The 27,094-nt window shown below is 39.1% G+C and overlaps 1 protein-coding gene across 2 annotated transcripts in view; it reads left to right on the top strand.

The window, feature by feature from the left end:
- Positions 1-27,094, top strand: part of LOC126419419 (E3 ubiquitin-protein ligase RNF123-like) — a 165,858-nt gene that overhangs the window by 28,213 nt on the left and 110,551 nt on the right. For both annotated transcript variants that reach the window (XM_050086618.1, XM_050086610.1), the window contains exons 6-10: positions 6,548-6,791; positions 6,997-7,239; positions 7,320-7,501; positions 18,714-18,871; positions 18,953-19,089. In XM_050086618.1, coding sequence (XP_049942575.1) covers positions 6,548-6,791; positions 6,997-7,239; positions 7,320-7,501; positions 18,714-18,871; positions 18,953-19,089 — 964 coding nt within the window. The remainder of the gene's footprint in view (positions 1-6,547; positions 6,792-6,996; positions 7,240-7,319; positions 7,502-18,713; positions 18,872-18,952; positions 19,090-27,094) is intronic.

Raw genomic sequence — 27,094 nt, 5'->3', positions numbered from 1 at the left:
ATAGCTCTGCCATGATTGGAAATTGTTTACATTACTTGCCAAACTCTTCTCACTGTGACATGCAAGTGTACCATGGGTAACATTATTGGAGATAAATGTACTGAAAAGTGCAATTTCCTGAGATATTGATGATAATGGAAATCTTTTGATACTTTTTAGTGTAGAAACAATAAATTGTTAAAATTTCAAAATGTGAAGGAAGGTTAGTGGAGTCACTAAAACCAAATAAGATGTAGAACATTTATCAGAACTGTAGTTACAAAACAGTAAAATTACAAAAATGGTTTAAATTTTGTTCATAAATTATGGAACATACTGAGGGATAGTCATAAAGTTTAGGTTATCACTTTGAAAAAATAAAATTACATAATTAATTTTTGTTTGTTTGTTTGCTAGTATATGTCTGTAGTCTTGGTACACATTATAAAATCTGAACCGTAGGTTACTAAAGGAACCAGAATAAAATGGCGTAGCCCATTTTCTTTTTTGATGGTAGTGCCAGGAATGTCACAGCTGTTTCAGGTCACTCTGGAATGCCAAAGAAGTCATTTGATTTTATCTGCAAATCTGCTACTGCTGCTGATATTCCACTTTATTTCTGGGGTGCACCATTTTATTTTTGCTGCTCTAGCCATGCCTATCGTTCTGTGGCATGGGGAGTTTGATGTGTGTCAGAACTGCAAACAAATAATCTATTAATTGCCTAACCTTAATCTTATGATAGTTAAAACTTAATGACTGCCCCAAATACTTCCAAAAGTTTCATATGTCAGTTGTGCATCAGAACAATTTTGGAGGCCATCGTTGTGTAATGAGGAAATGCTGAAAACAAATGGAATAGAAATAATATAATTGAAAACATGTTTACAGGCAAATTGTTTAGACCTTGCAATCTTTGCACCAACTATGTGCACTACATATTTGTATATATGCTTACCTTTATGAGAGAGTCTTTTGTTTATGGTCCCTGTTCATTTTTAACCAATCTGACATTGTATTTATTTTACTGTATGGTACACCGCTTCTGGCTAAACTTAAGTTTCTGGCACTCGTAATTTCTCAGACTGCCTCCTTACTTCATGTTTTCAATAACATTATTCCCATTCTATTTGTGTTTGGCATTTTCTGAATGCACAATGTGGAAGTGTAATAGGATTTCAAACTACAAAACAGTTCTAATGCACATTTCATTTATGTCAGTTCCACAATGTACTGGCAGCATTTGCACTGCACAAACATCTCATTGTACATTTTTGTAATGTGTAAGTTTTAGTTGTTGATGTTGAGACAGTGATAGTGGCCAGTGACTGAAACTGGTTGTATATAATAAAGGAAATATTTACACAGCTGATTGTTATGTCAAAATGAAACTGACTGCATTTTATCAAATAATAAAGAAGTTTTGCAGGTTGTGACAGTCCTAAACTGCTTCTGAACTGCAAGTGATCATAAAAAACAGAGTAAAAATACACACAAAACTGAAAGGAAACACCCTTGCCAACAGAAAGCCAGAAATCTAGGTTATGAAAAGATTTAAAAAGTGGATTGATAGCTAAAGCGGGCAATTATTTTAGGAAGGTACTTGTGCGAGGAGCAAAAGCTGTTGTAGGCCAGAAGAAAGCACATAAAAACTATCGGGCATCATTTAAAAAAGAGGGGAAGAGTTTCAATAAAACAATGTTAAAAACATGACAGAATATGATAAGTGTTTTCTAAAGGATGAGACAAGATAGTATGAAAATTTGGCAAGGAAAAAAAAAAAAAAAAGAAAAAAGATAGACACCATATCTCATGAGTTAATGTAGCACAGTTACAATAACAGAGACGTAATTCTACATGCATTTCAAGATTTCTTTAAATTTTGATGTAGTTCAGGAGATGAATCATAAACACAAATATTAGGTTGGTGTATAAGTTTCTAATGTTTTTGTTTTGCATGTTGATATGCCTGTTGCTGTGGTTTTTATTTATCTGTTCTCATTTTTTATTTGTTGTTTACTATTGCCATTGAGTTTACATTTTGTCATTTGGACATAGTAAATGGAACTGTGGCAGCTAAAAAAATGGAGTGTCGAGTGGAGAAATTCTAACATTTCCGACATATTCTTCTGTTTGAGATCAGTAGAGGGGTGACAGCAATGGAGTCAGATAGAAACATTTGCGCCATATGTCCGCCCCGTAGTGCAGCGGTAGCATTACTGCCTACCATGCAAGGGACCCAGGTTTGATTCCTGGCAGGGGACTTTGTGTTGTGTGTCCCTCATCATCGTTTCATCATCATTGACATCCAAGTCACCGAAGTGGCGTCAACTAAAAAGACTTGCAGTACGACAGCCAAACCTCAAAGGGGATATCCCGGCCAATAAATGCCAAAAGATCATTTTGTTTGCACCATGTATGGGGATAATCCCATTGTTCAGAGCAGAGCAAGAAAATGTCATTCTCATTTTAAATGGGATCGTTTTGACATTAGTGGTTCTCCGTGTTTAGGGTGACCTTCGTGGTTTGATGAAGATCATTTAAACGCTTCAATCCACACTGATTCACATCAGTGTACTTGAGAACTGGCAAATACGATGAACTGTGATCATTCCACCACTGTGCAACATTTGCAGGCAGTAGGGAAGGTTCAAATATTGGGTGTATGGTTTGTAACGGAACTGAAATGATGGTGGGTTGACAGTAATTTGGAGCCCGCGCGTCGGAAACGGGCGCGCTGGTGTGAGACTGCCAGGGAGTGCACCCTGATGCCATCTATTGGCGAAACTGGGAATTAGCGCTGCCTGTCAGACAATGCACTAAGCTCTCGGAGTCAAATGTATTCTTTTTCTTGGTAATTATAAGTTATTACTGTATGATTTAATGTTATAAAGCGCTAGTAGTAAATTATTATGACTGGTATGAACTCCAGGGTAATAAATATAAATATTCTTAAATACTAAATGATTTCGGTGAAAAGGTGGTAGGGGAACGCCCCCATTCTTGGTGATACGAGCGTAGCTAGAGGTAGCTGGAGACACAGGGACTGAACAATGAAATGGCCTGGGGAGTGTTGACGTGATCGGACGTGCGTAACTGTGCTCACGCAAAAGTGATTGTGCAACAGCGAAGAGGAGAATATCGTCGCCGTTTGTGGAGTAGAACGCGACGAATGGTTGTCGAAGCCGTCTCTATGCCACTGGGGCTGATTGTAAGAGTTCCTGCGCCCAGATTTTATGGCGGACGTGCAGTAGCTTATACGAGTGCTACAGCTCGTAGTTCCAGCCGCCATTGAGAGCATGAGGCGTGAAGAGCTGCGTTAGCCACATGCATCTCACCACCAGCACCGACACGTCTACCCAAGGCAAGACTGCTTGCAATTGTTAAGTCGAACTTTATATACATGTAAAAGGAGAATAGCAGTTTTCTTTTATGCAAGTGCAGAGGACAGAATATAGTAATGAGTAAAATTACGACGCATGTTGTTCATTGTAAAGTGTAGTAACCTGAAACATAGTGTAGTGAAATCAGACTGAGGCCACCATCGCCTCTTTCATTTACAATTCTTTTGGTTGTAGAATACTTTAGCGTATAAGAATGTTGAAAAGAGCAATGGTCACACCAGAATGAGTCGCCTATTTATAGTTACTTAAATTTTTCTGAGTAACCTTTCAAGTAAAGTCACTTAACTAATTCTATATCAATTGTCCAAAGAGTAATATCCAAAATCATTAAATAAGTTGAAGGATAGAATTTTGTTAACCTAAGTTGCATAAATTGTCTTGGTGGTAATTACCAAGCCAACTCACAGAAATTGAGAGAGTATTTGCTTTGTAGAATCACCTAGAATGATCAGAAATAGTAATATTCAGAATTAAGTTTAAAATTCAACTCAAGCCGTTTCACTTTGAAACGAGCCAAAAAATTGATTTATTCCTTTGCTCCTTCAGAGCTGGCGACCGTAGTTATAAGTATTTTCAGGAGGATTTGACGGTAAGTCTGCTGCTCTCGTCGTGCTGATAGGAATATCGACTGCTGCTAGCAGTGGTGATTGGATACATAAGCTCACTACCAAGTTAAGTGGGTCAGGTAGGCAGTGTTACCGTGTGAACTGTAGGGCACTGTAGGCCGTGGATCGAACCCGTTCAATCATCACAGCTCTTTGGGAAATAGTCCGGTTAGGAGTGTACTAATCCAATAGGTAAATACTGGCGAGTAACGGTCAAAAAATGTATACGCAAGTGAATTTAGCAAGGTCCATGTAGCACCTAGTTAATGTGGTGCAATGGCGAGGGTAGGAGTGGAGTAAAAGTGAGCTGAGCTTGTGGCAGCTGTGCTGTCTTCAAAGATTAATAACGTGAATTCACTACTACCTCTTACCATTAGGGCTGAGCTATTTACGGTTAAAATACGTAGCAGTAAGCGCAAAGGCGTGACAGCTACAAGTCCGTATCGGCTTTATACATACGGAAGTAGGAAGCGGGTCATTCTGTTAGTGGAGGGGGTTAAAACAACCGAGTCAGTTGAGAACATACCCCATTTACTGATGGAAAGATTCGGCGGTTCGGTCGCAGGTTACTGCATGCTTTAAGCCAAAATTACAAAAATCAGTGGGTGGCCATATGTGCATATCTGCTTGCTTGTCATCAATTGGCTCATGAACAACACTGAACTTTCCTATTCTGTATCATTATTGGTGATGAGAAATGGTGTCTTGATGCTAACATAAGGGAAAGAAAGGAATGGTTAATCCCAAACAAAGCAGCAACTTCCCGTACAAAGACATGTGCGCATCCACAAAAGATGGTTTTATGCGTCTGGTGGAACAGTGACAAAGTGGTGTACTACAAATTGCTTCCCCGAGATGTAACCATCACTGCTAACATTTACTGTCAATAACTGAGATGTCTTGCAGATGCAGTCCAAGAGTATTAACTAGGAAGACTGCATGAAGTGATGCTAGTCCACAATAATGTCCACCCATGTTCTGCTAGACTGACAAAAATCACTATACAGGAGTTTCAATCTCTGTTGGTCCATCTTGACCAGGGGACATCAGCTGGTTAAGTAATTGTCAGCGTCGATAAAATTTATCAACAGCCATGAACTTTAAAACATTATTTTATTTTATTGTGAAGGCAACCCCACCCATGATCTGCTCAAAAATCACTATACAGGAGTTTCAATCTTGTTGGTCCATCTTGACCTGGGGACATCAGCTGGTTAAGTAATTGTCAGTGTTGATAAAATTTATCAACAGCCGTGTACTTCAAAACATTATTTTATTTTATTTTGAAGGCAACCAGTTTCGGAATTTAATATTGCCATTTTCAGGCTCCATATGCACCTATCTAAATAAACGAACTTGTCATATAGTACCATAAATCACTGGATATAATGAATTCAATTGTTACACAATTGCTTCATTTGAAGATGTAATAGCAACTGACAGCAACAGCAGTTGCTATCACATCTTCAAATGAAACAATTGTATAACGATTGAATTCATGATATCCAGTGATTTACGGAGCTATACAACAAGTTCGTTTATTTAGATAGATGTGTATGGGGCCTGAAGATGGCATAATGAAATGTCGAAACTGGTTGCCTTTAGAATAAAATAAAATAATATCTTAAAGTACACAGCTGTTGGTAAATTTTACTGGAATTGACAAATACAGGAGTTTGGTTGGGAAATCATTCTACGTCCACCTCATTCACCTGGTCTTGTGCCCACAGATTTTCACATTTTCTACTTTATCGAGCAACATTCAGGGAACTTCCTTTCCGGATAAAAATGTGCTCTGAACGTGGCTCGATGGGTACTTCACCTCAAAGCCATGTAATTTCTACAGTTGTGGAATCAAGAAGCTGTCTCGGTGTCGACAGAGTGTTGTAAATAGTGATGGAGAATGTATTGTTGATGACTGAAGTTTCTGATGGTATGTAAAGCCATTCCAGATATGAAGAAAGGGAAGACTGTATCACATAGCTGTTGGGCTGTGCTTCTTTTGACTCTTTGAGTCCTGGTTGATTTTGCTACAAATACCTGTAAAGTTCCATATTTTCAGTCTTTTTGTCTTGTACGTGAATCTGTCAATACTGTGTAATGCAGCCGTTTGCTTATGCCAGATAAATGTATGGGTTCTGTCTATCTTTACTCAGTGTGTTTGATTTTCAGATTTTTAAAACTTTTAATTAATTAATTAATTATTTTTTTTGAAACTTCTTTAACTCTTTTACTTTGCAGCAATGTTTTATCCTTAATGATGTCAGATTTTCCTTAATATACAGCCGGCCGCTGGTGGCCGAGCGGTTCTGGCGCTACAGTCTGGAACCGCGCGACCGCTACGGTCGCAGGTTCGAATCCTGCCTCGGGCATGGATGTGTGTGTTGTCCTTAGGTTAGTTAGGTTTAAGTAGTTCTAAGTTCTAGGGGACTTATGACTTCAGCTGTTGAGTCCCATAGTGCTCAGAGCCATTTGAACCATTTGAACCTTAATATACAAATAATTTTGAAAATTAAAGTGTCTTGTTCTTAATGCTGTATTTTACTTTGATATGTTTAGGAATGGCCACACAATGGGAGAAGCCTTCTCTGATGTTAAATTAGGCCCTGGAATGGTCTATTTCCCTGCAGTAAGCTTAGCTTTCACTGAAAACCTGGTTGCAAATTTTGGGTCTACACCATTTCGTTATCCAGTCGAAGGATATCAGCCAATTCAGGAAGTTCCACATCATGACTTAGACAAAGCCAATATGCTATTCAAATGGCTGCTGCAGCTTCTTATGGTTTTTGAACAAAGTTATGAAGTTAGTAAGATTTATTAACTGTGAAATATTTCATGTTTTAAATAGGAAATATTTCTTATTATGATCTCATAATATGTATTTTTCTCTGTATGTTGTGTTGCATTTTACTTTTTTTTATGTTACTACAGCATTGCTTATATATATATGTATTTCCTGCCTGTATATTTGTGTCAAAAATTAATTCTGTAGTCTGTATCTTGAACAGAATTCTACTTGGAACATAGAGGATGTGACATCAAACCAGGCATTACTAATGGGATTAGCTGGTGTTTTGATAGACCCATTGGCTCCATTGCTGCTGTCATCATATATTTCAGAAGCATGCTTGTTACCCTTTTTAGAGCTCTTGTGTGGTGTGCCTGCAGATTATATGCAACCGGAAGGAAACACAAGGGAAAAGAAACATAAATTTTTAATTTTCATGGATTTATTGTGGGCATTTCTTGAGGTACTTTGTATGATTCTTAAATAGTTTTTACCTGCTGTTGGGTGAGAATATGCTTGCTTAAGAACTATAATCTCTTCCAGGAGCATGAAATAAAGCAGTGTCTGGAAAGTATAGCATCATGCTTACTTGCTTGCTATCGCCATGTTTCGTTTGATCTCGATTATGCTAGTCAAAAGAGGAGCCTCGTAATGCTTACCCATTTGGTTAGCCACCCACGAACAAGGCACTATCTGTTGGAAAATGTGCTGTTTGATAAAGTGAGGTGAGTGAGTGGTTTGTCGTATGTACGTCAATTGCAGTTTCTTTATGGCTCCTTCATTGTCAGCTTAAGTGTCAGAAAAATATATCTGACTCTACTCACAGTTAACTTCTTATTTTGCATAAACTGAAGTTTTGTTACCCTTTTCTGGCTCATATCTGTCATACAGCAAAAATTCAGTGCGTTTTGTGGCACCTAGTAACTATTTAGTCATGCACAAGTAGAAAGTGGATAATTTCGGTGTAGAATGGTGTGCAGGATACATAATCATGTCAACCATAGTTTGTATGGTAGTCCTGTCACTATGATTTAGGTTTTAGATGATTTGTTACAACTCAAAAAATACAGTTCTTGTCTGATGATATGACATTATACCTTGCTTTAGAAGTTGAAGGTAAAATCTTCTAGGTTGTTTGGCTGTATCATGTTCCTTTTCAGTATCTTCTACACAGTCAATGTTTTGACCTCTCTACTGGGATCTACTTCAGTATCATCTGGTGCCACAGATAGCTGAGCACTCTGCAAGAAGTTCCCAGAAGAAGGGTCAAAATGTCAATTGTGTAGAAAAAATTGAAGAGGAACATTGACACTACTAACATCTTAATAGATTTTTACCTTCAGTGACAATGAACATGAAAAACTGCAGATATACCTTAGAAGATTTCAATGGAGTTCCATCCCTCTATGAGCTGAGAAGTTGTGGTGGTGTGGACATTGTGCCATTAGGAGGAAATCATTTAACAACCCAACCATAGGAAGTTTGTTTAGAATCTAATCTTTAATTGTATGTATTACTTTTGCAACATCATCACATGACTAAACATGATTTTGATGACAGTGAAGGCATCATGATGCTTCCTCACTACTACCCTTACTTTATTATTGATGTCATAATTAAAGCAATTCTTTAGTTTAGTGCCACATGGGTGCCTTAAAGTATCTTGTGTATAATGAATTGATTTTATTGTTACACCTTTTTCTACGAGGGCAGTTCAATAAGTAATGCAACACATTTTTTTTCTCAGCCAATTTTGGTTGAAAAAACCGGAAATTTCTTGTGGAATATTTTCAAACATTCCCGCTTCGTCTCGTATAGTTTCATTGACTTCCGACAGGTGGCAGCGCTGTACGGAGCTGTTAAAATGGCGTCTGTAACGGATGTGCGTTACAAACAACGAGCAGTGATCGAGTTTCTTTTGGCGGAAAACCAGGGCATCTCAGATATTCATAGGCGCTTGCAGAATGTCTATGGTGATCTGGCAGTGGACAAAAGCACGGTGAGTCGTTGGGCAAAGCGTGTGTCATCATCGCCGCAAGGTCAAGCAAGACTGTCTGATCTCCCGCGTGCGGGCCGGCCGTGCACAGCTGTGACTCCTGCAATGGCGGAGCGTGCGAACACACTCGTACGAGATGATCGACGGATCACTATCAAACAACTCAGTGCTCAACTTGACATCTCTGTTGGTAGTGCTGTCACAATTGTTCACCAGTTGGGATATTCAAAGGTTTGTTCCCGCTGGGTCCCTCGTTGTCTAACCGAACACCATAAAGAGCAAAGGAGAACCATCTGTGCGGAATTGCTTGCTCGTCATGTGGCTGAGGGTGACAATTTCTTGTCAAAGATTGTTACAGGCGATGAAACATGGGTTCATCACTTCGAACCTGAAACAAAACGGCAATCAATGGAGTGGCGCCACACCCACTCCCCTACCAAGAAAAAGTTTAAAGCCATACCCTCAGCCGGTAAAGTCATGGTTACAGTCTTCTGGGACGCTGAAGGGGTTATTCTGTTCGATGTCCTTCCCCATGGTCAAACGATCAACTCTGAAGTGTATTGTGCTACTCTTCATAAATTGAAGAAACGACTTCAGCGTGTTCGTAGGCACAAAAATCTGAACGAACTTCTCCTTCTTCACGACAACGCAAGACCTCACACAAGTCTTCGCACCCGAGAGGAGCTCACAAAACTTCAGTGGACTGTTCTTCCTCATGCACCCTACAGCCCCGATCTCGCACCGTCGCATTTCCATATGTTTGGCCCAATGAAGGACGCAATCCGTGGGAGGCACTACGCGGATGATAAAGAAGTTATTGATGCAGTACGACGTTGGCTCCGACATCGATCAGTGGAATGGTACCGTGCAGGCATACAGGCCCTTATTTCAAGGTGGCGTAAGGCCGTAGCATTGAATGGAGATTACGTTGAAAAATAGTGTTGTGTAGCTAAAAGATTGGGGAATAACCTGGTGTATTTCAGTGCTGAGTAAAACAACCCCTGTTTCAGAAAAAAAATGTGTTGCATTACTTATTGAACTGCCCTCGTATAAAATCAATATGATTAACACTGTCTTCATCTGTTAAAATATACATCCATATTTCTGTACACTGGACTGGCATTTGGGAGGACAATGGTTCAAACCTGTGTTTAGCTGTCCAGATTTATGTTTTCCATGATTTCCCAAAATTGCTCCAGGCAAATGTCGGGATGGTTCCTTTGAAATGGCAAGGCTGATTTCCTTCCACATCCTTGACACAATCTGAGCTTGTACTCCATTTCTAATGACCTCGATGTTGACAGGACGTTAAACACAAATCTTCCTTCCTTTCATATTTGTGTACTTTTGATGTACAAAATGCCCAACGTAGTCTCTGGCTTTATTCAAGAGAAGGTCTACAGATACAGTGAACATCAAATGTATGAACTGTAACATTTATTTTAATTACAGAGAGCTATTGGATAGATGAAAATAAGCTCACATTCACCATGAGACAGATATTGATTCTCTCTCAAAATGATGTGATAGTACCTTCAATCAAATCGCCCAACTCCATGACTAGTTGAACAGCACAGGGAACCTAGCTCAGTTTACCATTCTGAAATGCCACCCTTAAATGTGTGAGAGGAGAGATCATTTTAATTACCACTGACACCAAGTGAGAATAAAATTTCAATTTTTGTAGTTGTATCTATAATTGGACAGTGGTAACAGTGAATTCTCAATCATACCATTGGAACAACTTAATAGTTTGGGCCTTCACCATTCTCAAGTATGCAGAATGAAAACTAGAAAATTTCAATCACAGTTAATGAAAGTTCACATAAAAACTTAGCTGCTTCATATGATGAGATCTGAACTTGGATATCCTAGGCGGTTTTGCTTCAGAAAGTCCCAGTGTTCGATATTGCTGAAGTACTAATTTTTGTATAAAACACAGAGTGTATCACATTCCTTGTTTTGTGCTATGACCGATTTGGATGCACATTGATGATATGTACATTTCTTGGCTGACAGCCTTTGAAAGAATCTCACAAGCAGCTTCCGAAAGACAATAATGCAGACTCACTGACTGACTGATTCTCTCATAGCCTCCGACTGCCTCCCTTTGACTTACTACCCACTGCCTGCTGTGGTTCATGTGTCACTTCCTTTTGTATAAAACCAAACAACTGAATACATTGTTAAATGTAAGATTTATGAAATAACAATTAAGTCATTAGATGTTTTTAGTTACTTACATCAAAAAATGGGCCACATATAGCCCTACATGTTCTGATATTCAGTTTGGAAGAGTTTACTTAATTTCATATACAATTTCAATGAATTTTACAGTACAGTTTAAATTACATTTTAGTTAATTATAAACAAATTACTTTGAATAAGATATTGTTATCAGTGTTTGCTTTGCTCTCTATTAGCACTATCATTTTAAATAATCATAATGAATAAACACTATAGCTTTTCAAATATAGGGAAGAAGTTAAATTTCCAAGAATGTGTGGTGCAACATGGCTGCACAGTTCACATAACGAAATTTCAAAGTTGGATTATTAACAAATGGCTTTTCCCCTTAGTTGCTAATATAAATCAGGTAACATATTAATGTGAAATTTAATTTGATATAGGAAACTCATTTGTACTAATTTTTTAAAGGGCAGTTTACTACTGGAAATGGGTATATGCATAACAGTATGAAGGCCAGAAAGTTAAAAATTCAAGCTAAATTGACCCCTTCAGAGAATGTTGACGTGAGGAGGGAATTTTGGATAGGGACGTGAAGGTAGTCTCATTTCAGTTCCTAAAGTAGAACTTTATCAAAGGTGGTGACTTGTTCTGTGATGTCAGTGACTAACGGCTGACAGTGTGACTGAACCTGCTGAAAAAGTGAGGAAAAAATTACGTTTTAATATTGGTGCAAACTTTTTAAACTTGTTTACTCTTTGTTTGTGTACCCAATAATTATTCTATTCAAATAATCAATCATATTCAGAGTTCTTTGGAAGTTTATTAATTCACATTTAGCTCATTTCAGGAAATTTAATACCTTTATAAAATCCGTGTTAATACTGTTTATGTACGTAAGTGTGCATACACTTACCACAAATTGCTTAACAATACTGAAATTAAAAAGGACTGACTGTCCATCTCCCTTGCTGAGCATTCAGCATGTTCGACTGCCATGTGGAGAATATGGACGAATTCCTGCTACTGCTGGCTATTTTACCTGTTGGGAGAATTGTATCAGGCCATGTGAGGCCAGTCAAGGAGCTGCTTCTGTCAGAAGTAGTGGCTGCAAGGTTGGTTAGGTGACAAGGGATGCTACAGAGGTTTTGCTAATCACCCTATATGTCCCTCTACATCTCGTTGGTAGAGAATGACTTGACAGCAAATAAGCAGCGTGTAATCTTAAAGACCTGATCGTCAAGACAAGTCCATAAATGAGTGTCCAAATACTGGTCACTAAAAGAAGAAGACTTGGGTTCTGGTAACGTACATGCAGTCAGAAACTGACATGATTCTCTGACATTGGTAACAGTACAATTTCTCATTTCATGGATAATATGTTATAGGAATTGGGAAAAAGAGAAGGTAAAATAAACGAATGGGTGGAATTGTTGATAATCCTAAACTGGGTGGGTTATTTTTTTCGGAAGTGTATGACTATTAGTTTCCATTGAGCTCTATCTTTTAAATCTTATTGCTCGTACATCATTATTTATGTTAATACCTCAAATTTGTGTTGTGCCCAGGATGTATAGGTAGTAACATTTCATGCCGAATCAAGTGTCTTTCATTTAATTCATGTATGCAATGGTAATCTTTTTGAAGTGAAGTTGTGGAGTCACTTTTCTTTTACACCAGCACCTGTACAATTTTCCTGTTTTTTAAATTCATATTAAAATCCTATTTTATCTTTCTACTGATAAAGAAATTTTTGCAACTAGGATCAAGTAGGTAAAAAGACGAGGGTTAATAGAAATCCTTGGGTAACAGAAGAGGTACTGAATTTAATTGATGAAAGGAGGAAATATAAAAATGCAGTAAATGAAGCAGGCAAAGAGGAACACAATCGTCTCAAAAATGAGATCGACAGGAAGTACAAAATGGCTAAGCAGGGATGGCTAGAGGACAAATGTGAGGATGTAGAGGCTGATCTCACGAGGGGTAAGATAGACACTGAATACAGGAAAATTAGAGAGACCTTTGGAGAGAAGAGAACCACTTGCATGAATATCAAGAGCTCAGTAGGGAACCCAGTTCTAAGCAAAGAAGGGAAAGCAGAAAGGTGGAAGGAGTATATAGAGGGTCTATACAAGGGCCATGTTCTTGAGGACAATACTATGGCAATGGAAGAGGATGTAGATGAAGATGAAATGGGAGATATGATACTGCGTGAAGAGTTTGACAGAGCACTGAAAGATCTGAGTCGAAATAAGGCCCCGGGAGTAGGAAACATTCCATTAGAACTACTGACGGCCTTGGGAGAGCCAGCCATGACAAAACTCTACCATCTGGTGAGCAAGATGTATGAGACAGGCGAAATACCCTCAGACTTCAAGAAGAATATAGTAATTCCAATCCCAAAGAAAGCTGGTTTTGACAGATGTGAAAATTACTGAACTATCTGTTTAATAAGCCATGGCTGCAAAATACTAACACGAATTCTTTACAGACAAATGGAAAAACTGATAGAAGCTGACCTTGGGGAAGATCAGTTTGGATTCCATAGAAATGTTGGAACACGTGAGGCAATACTGAACCTACGACTTATCTTAGAAAATAGATTAAGGAAAGGCAAACCTACATTTCTAGCATTTGTAGATTTAGAGAAATCTTTTGACAATATTGACTGGAATACCTTCTTTCAAATTCTGAAGGTGGCAGGGGAAAAATACAGGGAACGAAAGGCTATTTACAATTTGTACAGAAGCCAGATGGCAGTTATGAGTCAAGGGGCATGAAAGGGAAGCAGTGATTGGGAAGGGAGTGAGACAGGGTTGTAGCCTGTCCCTGATGTTATTCAATCTGTATATTGAGCAAGCAGTAAAGGAAACAAAAGAAAAATTCAGAGTAGGAATTAAAATCCATGGAGAAGAAATTAAAACTTTGAGGTTCGCCGATGAGATTGGCGATAACATCTCAATCGGCAAAGGATTCGAGTCCAGGAAGGGAGGCGTTTTCACAATGAACAATGGCTAGGTTAAACCAACCACTACCAGAATTTCCAGTAGCGACATCTGTTGCAGATAGAACTCACTGCGGAATGGTTCCACTGGCATGCACTGCCCACTTATATACAAAGCGAGTGACCTTGATTATGTAACGCGCTGATAACGGACTTAGACTCTGCACGCACCACCCGGAGTCATTATCCCATATGCGCGCTGTAGTCGCTTTAGCAGCGCGCTCCACTGGTTCGCCGGTCTGGCGCTGAACCAAGTCGGGCAGGTTACGTCACCTACTCGCTAGGCGCTCAGTGGGCAGTGCGGCGCTATGTTTTCCGATTTTTTCAAACTGTTGCATTCTTGAGCCCACGGTTCGCAATGTACGACTAGCGGTTACAAAGGTCAAGGATCACACTTTATTAATAATTATAGTACAAAGTAACATCTCCAGTTATTGTTACATTTTCAGCAAGTACACCAAGTCCTTTCATCTATACACGTATTTTTTCATTATTACTAACTTTTCTACAAGAGCGGGCATACAATGAAATAATCCGAAAACATAGTGCCGCACTTCCCGCCAAGCGCCTAGCGAGTAGGTGACGTAACCTGCCCGACTTGGCTCGGTGCCAGGCCGGCGCACCAGCGGAGCGCGCTGCTAAAGCGACTACTGCGTGCGTATGGGATAATGACTCCAGCTGGTGCTTGCAGAGTCTGTGTCTGTTATCAGTGCGTTACGTAATCAAGGTCACTCGCTCTGTGCATGCCAGTGGAAGCATTCCGCTGTGAGCTCTATCTGCAACAGCATTCAAGCACTATACCTCATCGTCGTGTTTATCTTCAACGGCGCCACCGCATGCCTGTCTACAAACATATTATTAGCCTTGAAAATAAACTTGGAGGAAATGGAACAGCCCAGGCAATTGTTTTAAATGGACCTATATTATTTCGAGGCTGCAGGGTTAATTTTACTCTGGATGTCGCTACTGGAAATTCTGGAAGCGGTTGGTTTACCCTAGCCATTGTTCGTTGTGAAAATGCCTCCCTTCCTGGACTGGAATCCTTCTCCGATCGATATGTTATCGCCTACAAGACGTGGCATTGTGGAATCGACCCGAAGTTTCAAAGTAGACCTAGTTATGTGTATAGTAATATGCCTTTTACATTGTATACCCGCTCTTGTAGAAAAGTGCGGTACTATGTTTTTGAATTTTTTCAAACTGTTACATCCTTGAGCCCCAAGTTCGCGATGTACGACTAGCGGTTACAAAGGTCAAGGATAACACTTGTTTAATAATTATAGTACAAAGTAATATCTCAAGTTACTGTTACATTTTCAGCAAGTACAACAAGTCCTTTCATCCATACACATATTTTTTCATCATTACTAACTTTTCTACAAGAGCGGGTATACACTGTAAAAGGCATATTACTATACACATAACTAGGTCTACTTTGAGTCTTCGGGTCGATTCCACAATGCCACGTCTTGTAGGTGATAACATCTTGATCGGCAAAGGATTCCAGTTGAACATCGCGAACCAGGGGCTCAAGGATGCAACAATTTGAAAAAATTCCAAAACATAGTGCCGCACTGCCCGCCAAGCGCCTAGCGAGTCGGTGACGTAACCCGCCTGACTTGGCTCGGCACAAGGATGGCGCACCAGCGGAGCGCGCTGCTAAAGCGACTACTGCGTGCGTATGGGGTAACGACTCCGGCTGGTACATGCAGAGTCTAAGTCCGTTATCAGCGTGTTACGTAATCGAGGTCACTCGCTCTGTATATAAGCGGGCAGTGCATGCCAGCAGAACCATTCCACTGTGAGCTCTATCTGCAACAGCATTGAAGCGCTATGCCTCGTCATCGTGTTTATCGTCAACGGCGCCACCTCATGCCTGTCTACAAACATATTATTAGCCTTGTTTGGAGGAAATGGAACAGCCCAGCAAAGGACGTGGAAGAGCAGCTGAACGGAATGGACAGTGTCTTGAAGGGAGGTTATAAGATGAACATCAACAAAAGCAAAACGAGGATAATGGAATGCAGTCGAGTTAAATCTGGTGATGCTGTTGGAATTAGATTAGGAAATGAGACACTTAAAGTAGTAAATGAGTTTTGCTATTTGGGGAACAAAGTAACTGAGGATGGTCGGAGTAGAGGAGATATAAACTGTAGACTGGCAATGGCAAGGAAAGTGTTTCTGAAGATGAGAAATTTGTTAACATCGAGTATAGATTTAAGTGTCAGGAAGTCATTTCTGAAAGTATTTGTGTGGAGTGTAGCCATGTATGGAAGTGAAACGTGGATGATAAATATTTTAGACAAAAAGAGAATAGAAGCTTTCGAAATGTGGTGCTACAGAAGGATGCTGAAGATGAGATGGGTAGATCACATAACTAATGAGGAGGTATTGAATAGAATTGGGGAGAAGAGAAATTTGTGGCACAACTTGACTAGAAGAAGGGATTGGTTGGTAGGACATGTTCTGAGGCATCAAGGGATCACCAATTTAGTATTGGAGGGCAGCATGTAGGGGAAAAATCGTAGAGGGAGACCAAGAGATGAATACACTAAACAGATTCAGAAGGATGTAGGCTGCAGTACGTACTGGGAGATGAAGCAGCTTGCATAGGATAGAGTAGCATCGAGAGCTGCATCAAACCAGTCTGGACTGAAGACCACAACAACAACAACAGTTTCAACCATGATTTTTACTTTGTGTGTGTCATACCTTCTCTCACTGTTTCTGGCTTGGCAGTTGGTAAATTTAATATTTTTAATTTAATTCTTTACTATTTCTTTGTCTCTGGCCTTTGTCACACTTTGCAATAGGGTCAGCATGATTAGTAATGGATTTGGCATGGTTAATGTAAGGGGTGGTTGGATGCCCTTCCTGTCACCATCCCGTTATCACCTGGTATGGAAAATTTACACTCCAACTGTCTACATATAGTGTCATTCATGTGAAAGTGAGCAAAAGTTTCCTAAATGGTTACTAGTCATATAACTGAGTGGGACTTGGGTATGAGTGCAATAATCACTTAGAATGGCCGGCACACTAGCCCTTGGCGTTAATCCACTAGGTGGATTCAATCCAGTGCTAGCACACTTCCCAGTCCTGAAAGCAGTGCTCTAACATGCGTGGCTATCTGGGTGGGTAATGTTCTTACTCTCTTAATTGTTATATAATATCAGTGTGAAATTAAGGGAAAGGCCACCACTCATTTGTAGAAGATCAATGGCAGGAGCACAGAAACACACAACAGAAAATGGCATTCACACTAGCTCTTTTTCTAACGGTTCGCCAATGACATTGTAATTCTGTCAGAGACAGCAAAGGACTTGGAAGAGCAGTTGAACGGAATGGACAGTGTCTTGAAAGGAGGATATAAGATGAACACCAACAAAAGCAAAACGAGGATAATGGAATGTAGTTGAACTAAGTCGGGTGATGCTGAGGGAATTAGGTTAGGAAATGAGACTCTTAAAGTAGTAAATAAGTTTTGCAAAATAACTCCTGATGGTCGAAGTAGAGAGGATATAAAATGTAGACTGGCAATGGGAAGGAAAGCATTTCTGAAGAAAAGGAATTTGTTAACATCGAGTATAGATTTAAGTGTCAGGAAGTCGTTTCTGAAAGTATTTGTATTGAGTGTAGCCATGTATGGAAGTGAAACATGGACGATAAATAGTTTAGACAAGAAGAGAATAGAAGCTTTCGAAATGTGGTGCTACAGGAGAATGCTGAAGATTAGATGGTTAGATCACATAACTAATGAGGAGGTATTGAATAGGATTGTGGAAAAGAGGAGTTTGTGGCACAAAGTGACAAGAAGAAGGGATCGGTTGGTAGGACATGTTCTGAGGCATCAAGGGATCACCAACTTAGTATTGGAGGGCAGCGTGGAGGGTAAAAATTGTAGAGGGAGACCAAGAGATGAATACACCAAGCAGATTCAGAAGGATGTAGGTTGCAGTAAGTACTGGGAGGTGAAGAAGTTTGAACAGGACAGAGTAGCATAGAGAGCCGCATCAAACCAGTCTCAGGACTGAAGACCACAACAACAACAGTACACACATTCACACACAGCCACACAAATGCACACTCCCATGGCCAATATCACATGTTAAAAGAAGACTATTTGCTCCAAGTTTATAATAAATATTAGCAAATATCAATAGATTTTGTAAACTGAATAACTCTATACCACTGTACAGTGAGAATAAGTATTGCTGTATTTTTAAAGGATAAGCATGTACTGTAAGTAAAGATATGTCTGCTACCATTTGCATATCTACTTAACTGATTTACTGCTATGAATGCTTACTGCTACTTAAGCTAAGACCATCTTTAAGGGCTTCATTATCAATGAGCTGCTAAACCAAAATCTTCCTTTCTTATGATACAGTCATAGAGTGACAATTTTTATGTAACTAAATGGCTTTCTTATTTCTTTTGTGTATGATAGGGGCAGTACCTTTGAGTATCAGTTTTCTTTTATGTTCTTTTAAGAAGTTTGTGTGCCCATTACTGTGAGATACCAGTGGTTGGTTTGATATGATTTCCAAGTAGTTTGCTATTTTCTTTCATTGTTCTGTGTGCTGCAGTGTATTTTCAATTTGTGTTATACAATTGAAAATGGCATTAGTAATTTTCATTATCCATTGTTTCTTAATTTGTGCTTACGCTTTCTGATTGTTTGCATCTTCCATCAGGCATACAGTGAGAGTGGGTATAACTGTTGATTGTTTACTACTATTCCTTACAGATTTGCAAATTTTGTCCATGTTAAACCAATGGACGAAGGTGGCTTGGCTCAAGTTGTGACAAACCCGTGGTGGGAAACAGATGTTGTAGATGAAGATGTTGAAAGAAACAAGGAAGTTTATTTGCAAGCCTGTCAGAAAATTAAGGAAGCTGCAGCAAGTCAGTTCTTACCTAACTTTGGTAGTTATATTTATATTTTTGTCCCCAGTATGTTTCAGTAACATTTGCTGTTTGATGTAGGTGTAGAAGCTGTGCAAATTAATTTTCTTGGGAAACTTCTGGATAATGCAGATGGAACTGAAACACAGCCGTCCTCAAGAAAGATATTCCTGAAGAAATTTCGAGTCTTCTTGCATGAAAATCTCATCTCCAGTCAAGTATGGTCCATAATTTCATTAGTAGACATTATTACATTACTTTCTATTTGATTTGTGAGCTATAATAATGAAAGTTTCAAGCAACTTTTGCATTGTGTTACCATTTAAGTGACTTGTGATTACGGCACTGAAGAAACTCTTCCGCCAGCAAATGTATATGCCATGCTGTTTATGTTACCTGATTGCATTATACTACAAAAATGGAATTTACATCTGCCACTAATTTGGTTGGTTATGGTAAATAACAATCCTCATGTTTACTATTAAATATTTTCTTTGTAGATCATACTATAGTACAGTCCACATTGAAGTCTTATGAGTAAAGGAAACCCTGTGTAGAAAGTTTAAATTCATGTAAAGCTACAGGTTGTATAAATTAAGTATCAGAAACTTTAAGGATTTGTTCTCTATTTCAAAGTACAAAATTTTGTACAGAAACCAGATGGCAGTTATAAGAGTCGAGGGACATAAAAGGGAAGCAGTGGTTGGGAAGGGAGTGAGACAGGGTTGCAGCCTCTCCCCGATTTTATTCAATCTGTATATTGAGCAACCAATAAAGGAAACAAAAGAAAAATTTGGAGTAGGTATTAAAATCCATGGATAAGAAATAAAGACTTTGAGGTTCGCCGATGACATTGTAATTCTGTCAGAGACAGCAAAGGACTTGGAAGAGCAGTTGAACGGAATGGACAGTGTCTTGAAAGGAGGATATAGGATGAACATCAACAAAAGCAAAATGAGGATAATGGAATGTAGTAGAGTTAATTCTGGTGATGCTGAGGGTATTAGATTAGGAAATGAGACGCTTAAAGTAGTAAATGAGTATTGCTATTTGGGGAAGAGAAATAACTGATGGTGGTCGAAGTAGTGAGGATATAAAATGTAGACTGGCAATGGCAAGGAAAGCATTTCTGAAGAAGAGAAATTTGTTAAGATTGAGTATAGATTTAAGTGTCAGGAAGTCGTTTCTGAAAGTATTTGTATGGAGTGTTGCCATGTATGGAAGTGAAGCATGGACGAAAAGAGAATAGAAACTTTCGAAATGTGGTGCTATAGATGAATGCTGAAGATTAGATGGGTAGATCACATAACTAATGAGGAGGTATTGAATAGAATTGAGGAGAAGAGGAGTTTGTGGTACAACTTGACTAGAAGAAGGGATCAGTTGGTAGGACATGTTCTGAGGCTTCAAGGGATCACCAATTTAGTATTGGAGGGCAGCGTGGTGGGTAAAAATCGTAGAGGGAGACCAAGAGATGAATACACTAAGCAGATTCAGAAGGATGTAGCCTGCAGTACATACTGGGATATGAAGCAGCTTGAACAGGATAGAGTAGCATAGAGAGCTGCATCAAGCCAGTCTCAGGACTGAAGACCACAACAACAACATCAAAATATTACACAAAGTTTGTTCAAAAATCCTTAATTGGTACATTTACCAAACACATTTGCATATATGAAAAGATTCAGTACTCGTGGAATGAATATTATGTGTTTACCAAACGCATTTACATTTACAAAAATTACTTGAAGTAATCACCTCGTGCTTTTGTGCATCCCCTGATCCTATGTTCTGTACTTCACTCCTGAGTCTTTCCATATTTTGTCAAATCCATTTGCTCCATCAGAGCATCGAGATTGGGTATGGGAATTGAATACACTAAGGATTTTAAATGTCGCCAAAGGAAAAGAATTCCATTTGATATAAATCTGGCTATCGGACAGGCTATGTAGTGGATTGCCCTTGATCAATCTACCTGTTCAGAAACTAGTTGTTGTGACGCTGTCACACTATCAGTGTGAAGTGAGGTGAAGCGCCATTGTGCGTTAAATGAAGTCTAGAAGCACATCATCGAGTAAATGAAGTGACTCGTGTCTGAGAAACTGTAAATATGTTTGCCCTGTAAGACACTGTAAAAAGAAGTAGGGGCCAATAAGATGTCATGATTTATTCCACCCCACATGTTGAGGCTGAACCTCTGTTGATGTCTGTCTTGTCAGAATTCATGAGGTTTTTCACAAGCCCAGCTGTGGTCGTTATGATAATTGAAGGCCCCATCACGTGAAAGATCAGCCTCTTCAGTGAATAAGGGACATGCCAAGAACTGTAAAAACACAGCACACTGCCCTAACATGCATTGACAGAAAGCTATTCTTGGCTGAGAGTCTGCATCATTTATTCCTAGCAACAGTAAAGGTGAGATGGGTATAGAAGATTTTCATGCAGAATGTCCCAGATCATCAAGTGGTTAGTGCCTTCCCTTTGTAATACATCTACCATTCAAAAGTCATATAATAATAAATATTGTAATCATTGCAAATAATGAACTTCATAAAATTACAGGTGATTCTGTAGGAATAAATGCCAATGTCAATCACTAAGAGAGAAAAACTGAAGTGGTAAATGTGCAACTAAGAGCGATTGTGAAATTATATTCATCTGGGAGAAAGATGTAACTTTGCCTGGATCTTTGGTAATTACAGTTATTATAACCCAAATACCATTTTGTAATTACTCTTCATTTGTTGCACCAGATTAATCAGACAAACAAAAACAATACACATTTCTGCCAACAACCAACACAGACTATAATACCTGCCTTAGCTATGGCTAAAACTGCACTCCCTTGGCAAGTGCTGCCTCCACTGTATAAGTGACATGCAACAATCAGCATATGTCACAGAGTTGTTTAAGTGATTACATAATTGGTATTATAAGAAAAAGTTATAAATTTCTGATGTCTGAATACAGGATGTGTTGCTACAAAATGTGGTGACAGGTTTAACAGGAGCAGAATTTAGGTAACAAAACAGTTTTGGATCAAAAACCAGTTAATACATTTGAAAACAGTTAACACAGAGAGTTAATTTACTCTTTAATTATTCAGTGGTTTTTTCTGCTATCATTCTCCTTGACTCTTTGACACAATTTAACAAATTTATACAGACAAAAGTTTTGTAGAAATTTCGTAAGTATTTTAAAGTTAGATTCAAGTTGTTGCATATGTTCTGGAAAGTAGTTGTACATAATATGATAATTTGAAGTTAGTGGCATGGTATTCAATATAATAACAGTTTCAGACAGGTGATACATTGAAATTATAGAATGAACGCAGTTTATAATCTGAGAAAAAGTTACATAATTCTGAGCTAGGTATCATATTCTATTCTAAAGTTATGAGTTAGGTCGTCAGATTGTATACTAGTCTGTACCACTGACCAGTTTCATTACAATAGCTCCTCCTCCTCTCCTCTCCTCTCCTCTCCTTCTCTCCTCTCCTCTCCTATCTCCCTGACAAATTTTGTAAGCATGGAAGTGCGAACAGAATTCTGACAGAAAAATAATGGAAATGCCCAATGTTAATTTTGATAAATGTAAAAAATTTCTGAAAGCGAATTGTGCTTAATGTATGTCAGTTTTTTGTTTAGTTAATGAAAATTATATAAATTAAACTTAAATGCTACGTTTCTTGCTTTTACCAAGAAAACCTGGTTTTCGTAAAACCCAAAAAAAAATTTCAAGATCTCTCAGTGATTCACTGCTGTTGCAGAATTCATCAGCCATTGTTTAATAGCTAGACACTAATGTACACAGAATATAATTACAAATTAGTAGCTAATTATGAAGTGTACTTTTTTTAATGAACAAAGGAAAATATGTTATTTTTCTAAGTTAATACTTATGTCATATTTTACGCTCAATAAACAAATTCCTCCATAATCAGTAATAACAGTCCCTCATTACTCACATTACATCATTGTACCTTCCAGTTTCTGTCTATTATCATACATTTCTATTTTGCTTTTGATGTTATATGGTGTAAATGGTAATTACAACCTCTCATTACAACTAAAAATTCAGTTAATCATCATTGAATAATATTAATATTAATATTGAATAGACATGATCCAGCGAAAAGCAGCGCGATTCGTCATGGGGACATTTAGTCAGCGTGAGAGCGTTACGGAGATGCTGAACAAGCTCCAGTGGCGGACACTTCAAGAAAGGCGTTACGCAATACGGAGAGGTTTATTATCGAAATTACGAGAGAGCACATTCCGGGAAGAGATGGGCAACATATTACTACCGCCCACATATATCTCGCGTAATGATCACAACGAAAAGATCCGAGAAATTAGAGCAAATACGGAGACTTACAAGCAGTCGTTCTTCCCACGCACAATTCGTGAATGGAACAGGGAAGGGGGGATCAGATAGTGGTACAATAAGTACCCTCCGCCACACACCATAAGGTGGCTCGCGGAGTATAGATGTAGATGTAGATGTAGATCCCACATCTCTGCTCAATGTACAGTTTAATTGAGACATTGTTTTATTCCCATGTTTTTAAAATTAGCTGCCCACTACATTTACATTTTCTCTTGTCACAGATTATTTCAATAATTACCTTCATAAATTTACCAATGTTTTATTATCAATCCATTCCACATGACTGCACAAACATGATCTACTACATTCCATAATACAAAGTTCCTAATCACAGCTTCATAATCCTATATCTTCATAATCCCTGCTATATTGTCATCAAAGTCATATCATCATCATCACAATCTACATCTCCATCTACAACCATACTCCGCAAGCTGTGGGGTGTAATCTCTCTGATTTTATCCTCATGGTCTCTTTACGAGATATACGTAGGAGGGAGCAATATACTGCTTGACTCCTCAGTGAAGGTATGTTCTCGAAACTTCAACAAAAGCCCATACCGAGCTACTGAGTGTCTCTCTCTTACAGAGTCTTCCACTGGAGTTTATCTATCATCTCCATAATGCTATTGTTGTTACTAAATGATCCTGTAATGAAGTGCACTGCTTTCTGTTGGATTTTCTCTATCTCTTCTGTCAACCTTACCTGGTACGGATCCCACACCAGTAAGCAGTATTCAAGCAGTGGGCGTACTAGTGTACTGTAACCTACTTCCTTTGTTTTCGGACTGCATTTCCTTAGTATTCTTCCAATGAATCTGTGTCTGGTGTCTGCTTTACTGACGATTAACTTTATATGGTCATTCCATTTTAAATCACTCCAATACCTGCTCCCAGATAATTTATGGAGTTAACTGCTTCCAGTTGCTGAAATGCTATATTGTTGCTAAATGGTAAAGGATCTTTCTTTCTATGTATTTGCAGCACATTACACCTGTCTACATTGAGATTCAATTGCACAATAATCCATATAACCATCATTTGCCTCAATGTGCCCCATTGTCAACATAACAACTCATATAGAATTCCCTAGCGTGTCGTCATACTCGTAGCACATCATAGTGAATCCATAATGCTTCTTTATCTCCACATAATTACCTATCACTTTTAACTGCAGTAATATGAAAGTAGCAAAACAATGTTCACCTGATCATCATCATAATATAGACAACATTCTGAACCCTATTACTCAATATTGGTTCATTCAGGTTTGGATAAGAATAGATATTACTTCACTAATCCTTTTCTTACAAAACTTTCATGGAATTTCAAAGTCCAAAGTGTTACTTAGCTATTCTTCTCCAATGGTCAACAAATGCCATAAAACAGACATGGGACAAGCAAAAACAGCCATTACACAGTACAAAAGTTTTCACTTAGCTCTCTGTTTCCAGTATAACACTTAATTATTTCAGTATTCTTCCATTAGTCATTATTTTCATCAGTGCAATAGAAGAAACCATAAAGTAACACCCCTCCCTGTCCGTAGTTTTACCCATAACAATTAAAATTTTTGCAAAGCACTTCATGACAATCACAATTTCCAAGACAGTTAATAATAAGTATTGAAATTTCACTAAAATATATGACAGAATGAACTGGTAATCCACATCAAGCTCAGTTATAGTGCACAGGGCTCCTCACTTCCAGTAGCGAAATGAGAGTTAAGAAAGCATAATTAAATGAATGACTTCAAAAAAACTACTTAGCCATCCACAAAAAACTTACTTTTCTTATGTTGTTGTTAAAATTACTATAGTAAATCTGAACTGGTGACTAGCCTAGGCATAGCAGCAGTAAATGTCTCTCTGATATAAAAGCTGCATCTATATGCTGTCAGACAACTGGGAAATGTGGGAAAGATGCGGGAATTTTTTCACTTGGGAAAAACCTGTGAATTTTTAGAATTTCGGGAACTCTTCATTATTTTGGTTTTCAGTTAAATTTTTGTAGTTTTGAGTGGTAAGAACTTATATTCTAACAAAGAATTTTATTTTTTGCTAGCTACTTTTGTAAAACTGTCTTTTTCAGAAGGTATTGTGCATAGAATCACATATTGCGTATCCAATGTGATAGTCATTGACTGTCTTGTACATGCACATCCTGCACTTAATCACCATTTAAAATATATGATTTACAAGTGCTAAATCATGTATTTTTTAAATTGTAATTACAATATTATGAAAAGAATAGTTGCTACTCACCATATAGTGGAGATAGCCAATGGCCTTCATCAACAATAGACACATATTCTCTCTCTCTCTCTCTCTCTCTCTCTCTCTCTCTCTCTCTGACACACACACACACACACACACACACACACACACACACACACAGTCACGCTCATGCAAATGCAACTCACACACATGACCACTGTCTGGGGCTGCTGAAGCCACACTAAGAGCAACAGCTGCAGTGCATGATGGGAGAAGCAACTGGGTGGGGTTAAAGAGGAGACTGAGGTGGGGAGGGGAGGTGGTAGCAGGGTAGGGGTGTGGGACAGTGAGTGCTGCTGGAGAACATGCAGGGAGGAGGTGGAGAGAGGATGGGGCAGCTAGGTGCAGTTGGGAACTTAGACGGAGAGTGGGGAAGAGGTGGGGGGTAGCAGAAAAGGAGAGAAGTAAAAGGTGTGTGGGGTGGAATAGAGAGCTGTGTAGTGCTGGAATGGGAACAGGGAGGGGCTGATGGGTAAGGACAATGACTAACAAAGACTGGGGCTGGGAGCATTATGGGAACTTAGGATATATTGCAAGGAGAGTTTTCACCTGCGCAACTAAGAAAAGCTGGTGTTGATTGGAAGGATCCGTAAGGCACATGCCGTGAAGCAGTCATTGAAATGAAGAATGTCATTTTTGTGGGTGTGCTCAGCAACAGGGTGGTCCACTTGTTTCTTGGCCACAGTTTGTCGGTGGGCATTCATGCACATAGACAACTTGTTGGTTGTCATGTTCACATAGCATGCAGCATATTGGTTACAGCTTAGCTTGTAGATCACATGACCGATTTCACAGGTAGCTCTGCCTTTGGTGGGGTAGGTGAGTTTTGTGACTGGACTGGGTCCGCAGCTCGTGGTCGTGCGGTAGCGTTCTCGCTTCCCACACCCTGGTTCCCGGGTTCAATTCCCGGCGGGGTCAGGGATTTTCTCTGCCTCGTGATGACTGGGTGTTGTGTGATGTCCTTAGGTTAGTTAGGTTTAAGTAGTTCTCAGTTCTAGGGGACTGATGACCATAGATGTTAAGTCCCATAGTGCTCAGAGCCATTTTTGACGGGACTGGAGTAGCTGCTGGTGGAAGGATGTATGGGACAGGTCTTGGATCTCAACAATCTCCTACCTGGTCATCATGACCTACTATAATCTGGGGGACGGATATGGGCACCCGGGGACGGATGTGGGCACCCACATGGCACCATCCTATGCCAACCTATTCATGGGCCATCTAGAGGAATCCTTCCTAAACTCCCAGAATCTTAAACCACTCATCTGGTTTAGATTCATTGAAGACATTTTTGCGATCTGGATCGAGGGTAAGTACACCCTACCCACCTTCCTCCAGAAATTCGGCAGCTCTCAGCCATTCACTTCACCTGGTCCTACTCAACACAACAAGCCAACTTCGTAGATCTTGAACCTTATCTCAAACATCATTACCTCTGTTCATATCAAACATACTAACCACTAGCAATACCTCTCCTTCGACAGTTTCACCCGTTCTATGCCAAGAAGTCCCTTCCATACAGCTTAGCCATCTGTGATCATCGCATCTGCAGTGACGAG

The sequence above is a fragment of the Schistocerca serialis genome, chromosome 1 (genome assembly GCF_023864345.2).
Source record: "Schistocerca serialis cubense isolate TAMUIC-IGC-003099 chromosome 1, iqSchSeri2.2, whole genome shotgun sequence".
Taxonomy (NCBI): domain Eukaryota; kingdom Metazoa; phylum Arthropoda; class Insecta; order Orthoptera; family Acrididae; genus Schistocerca; species Schistocerca serialis.
This window is presented reverse-complemented; position numbering and strand designations above follow the sequence as displayed.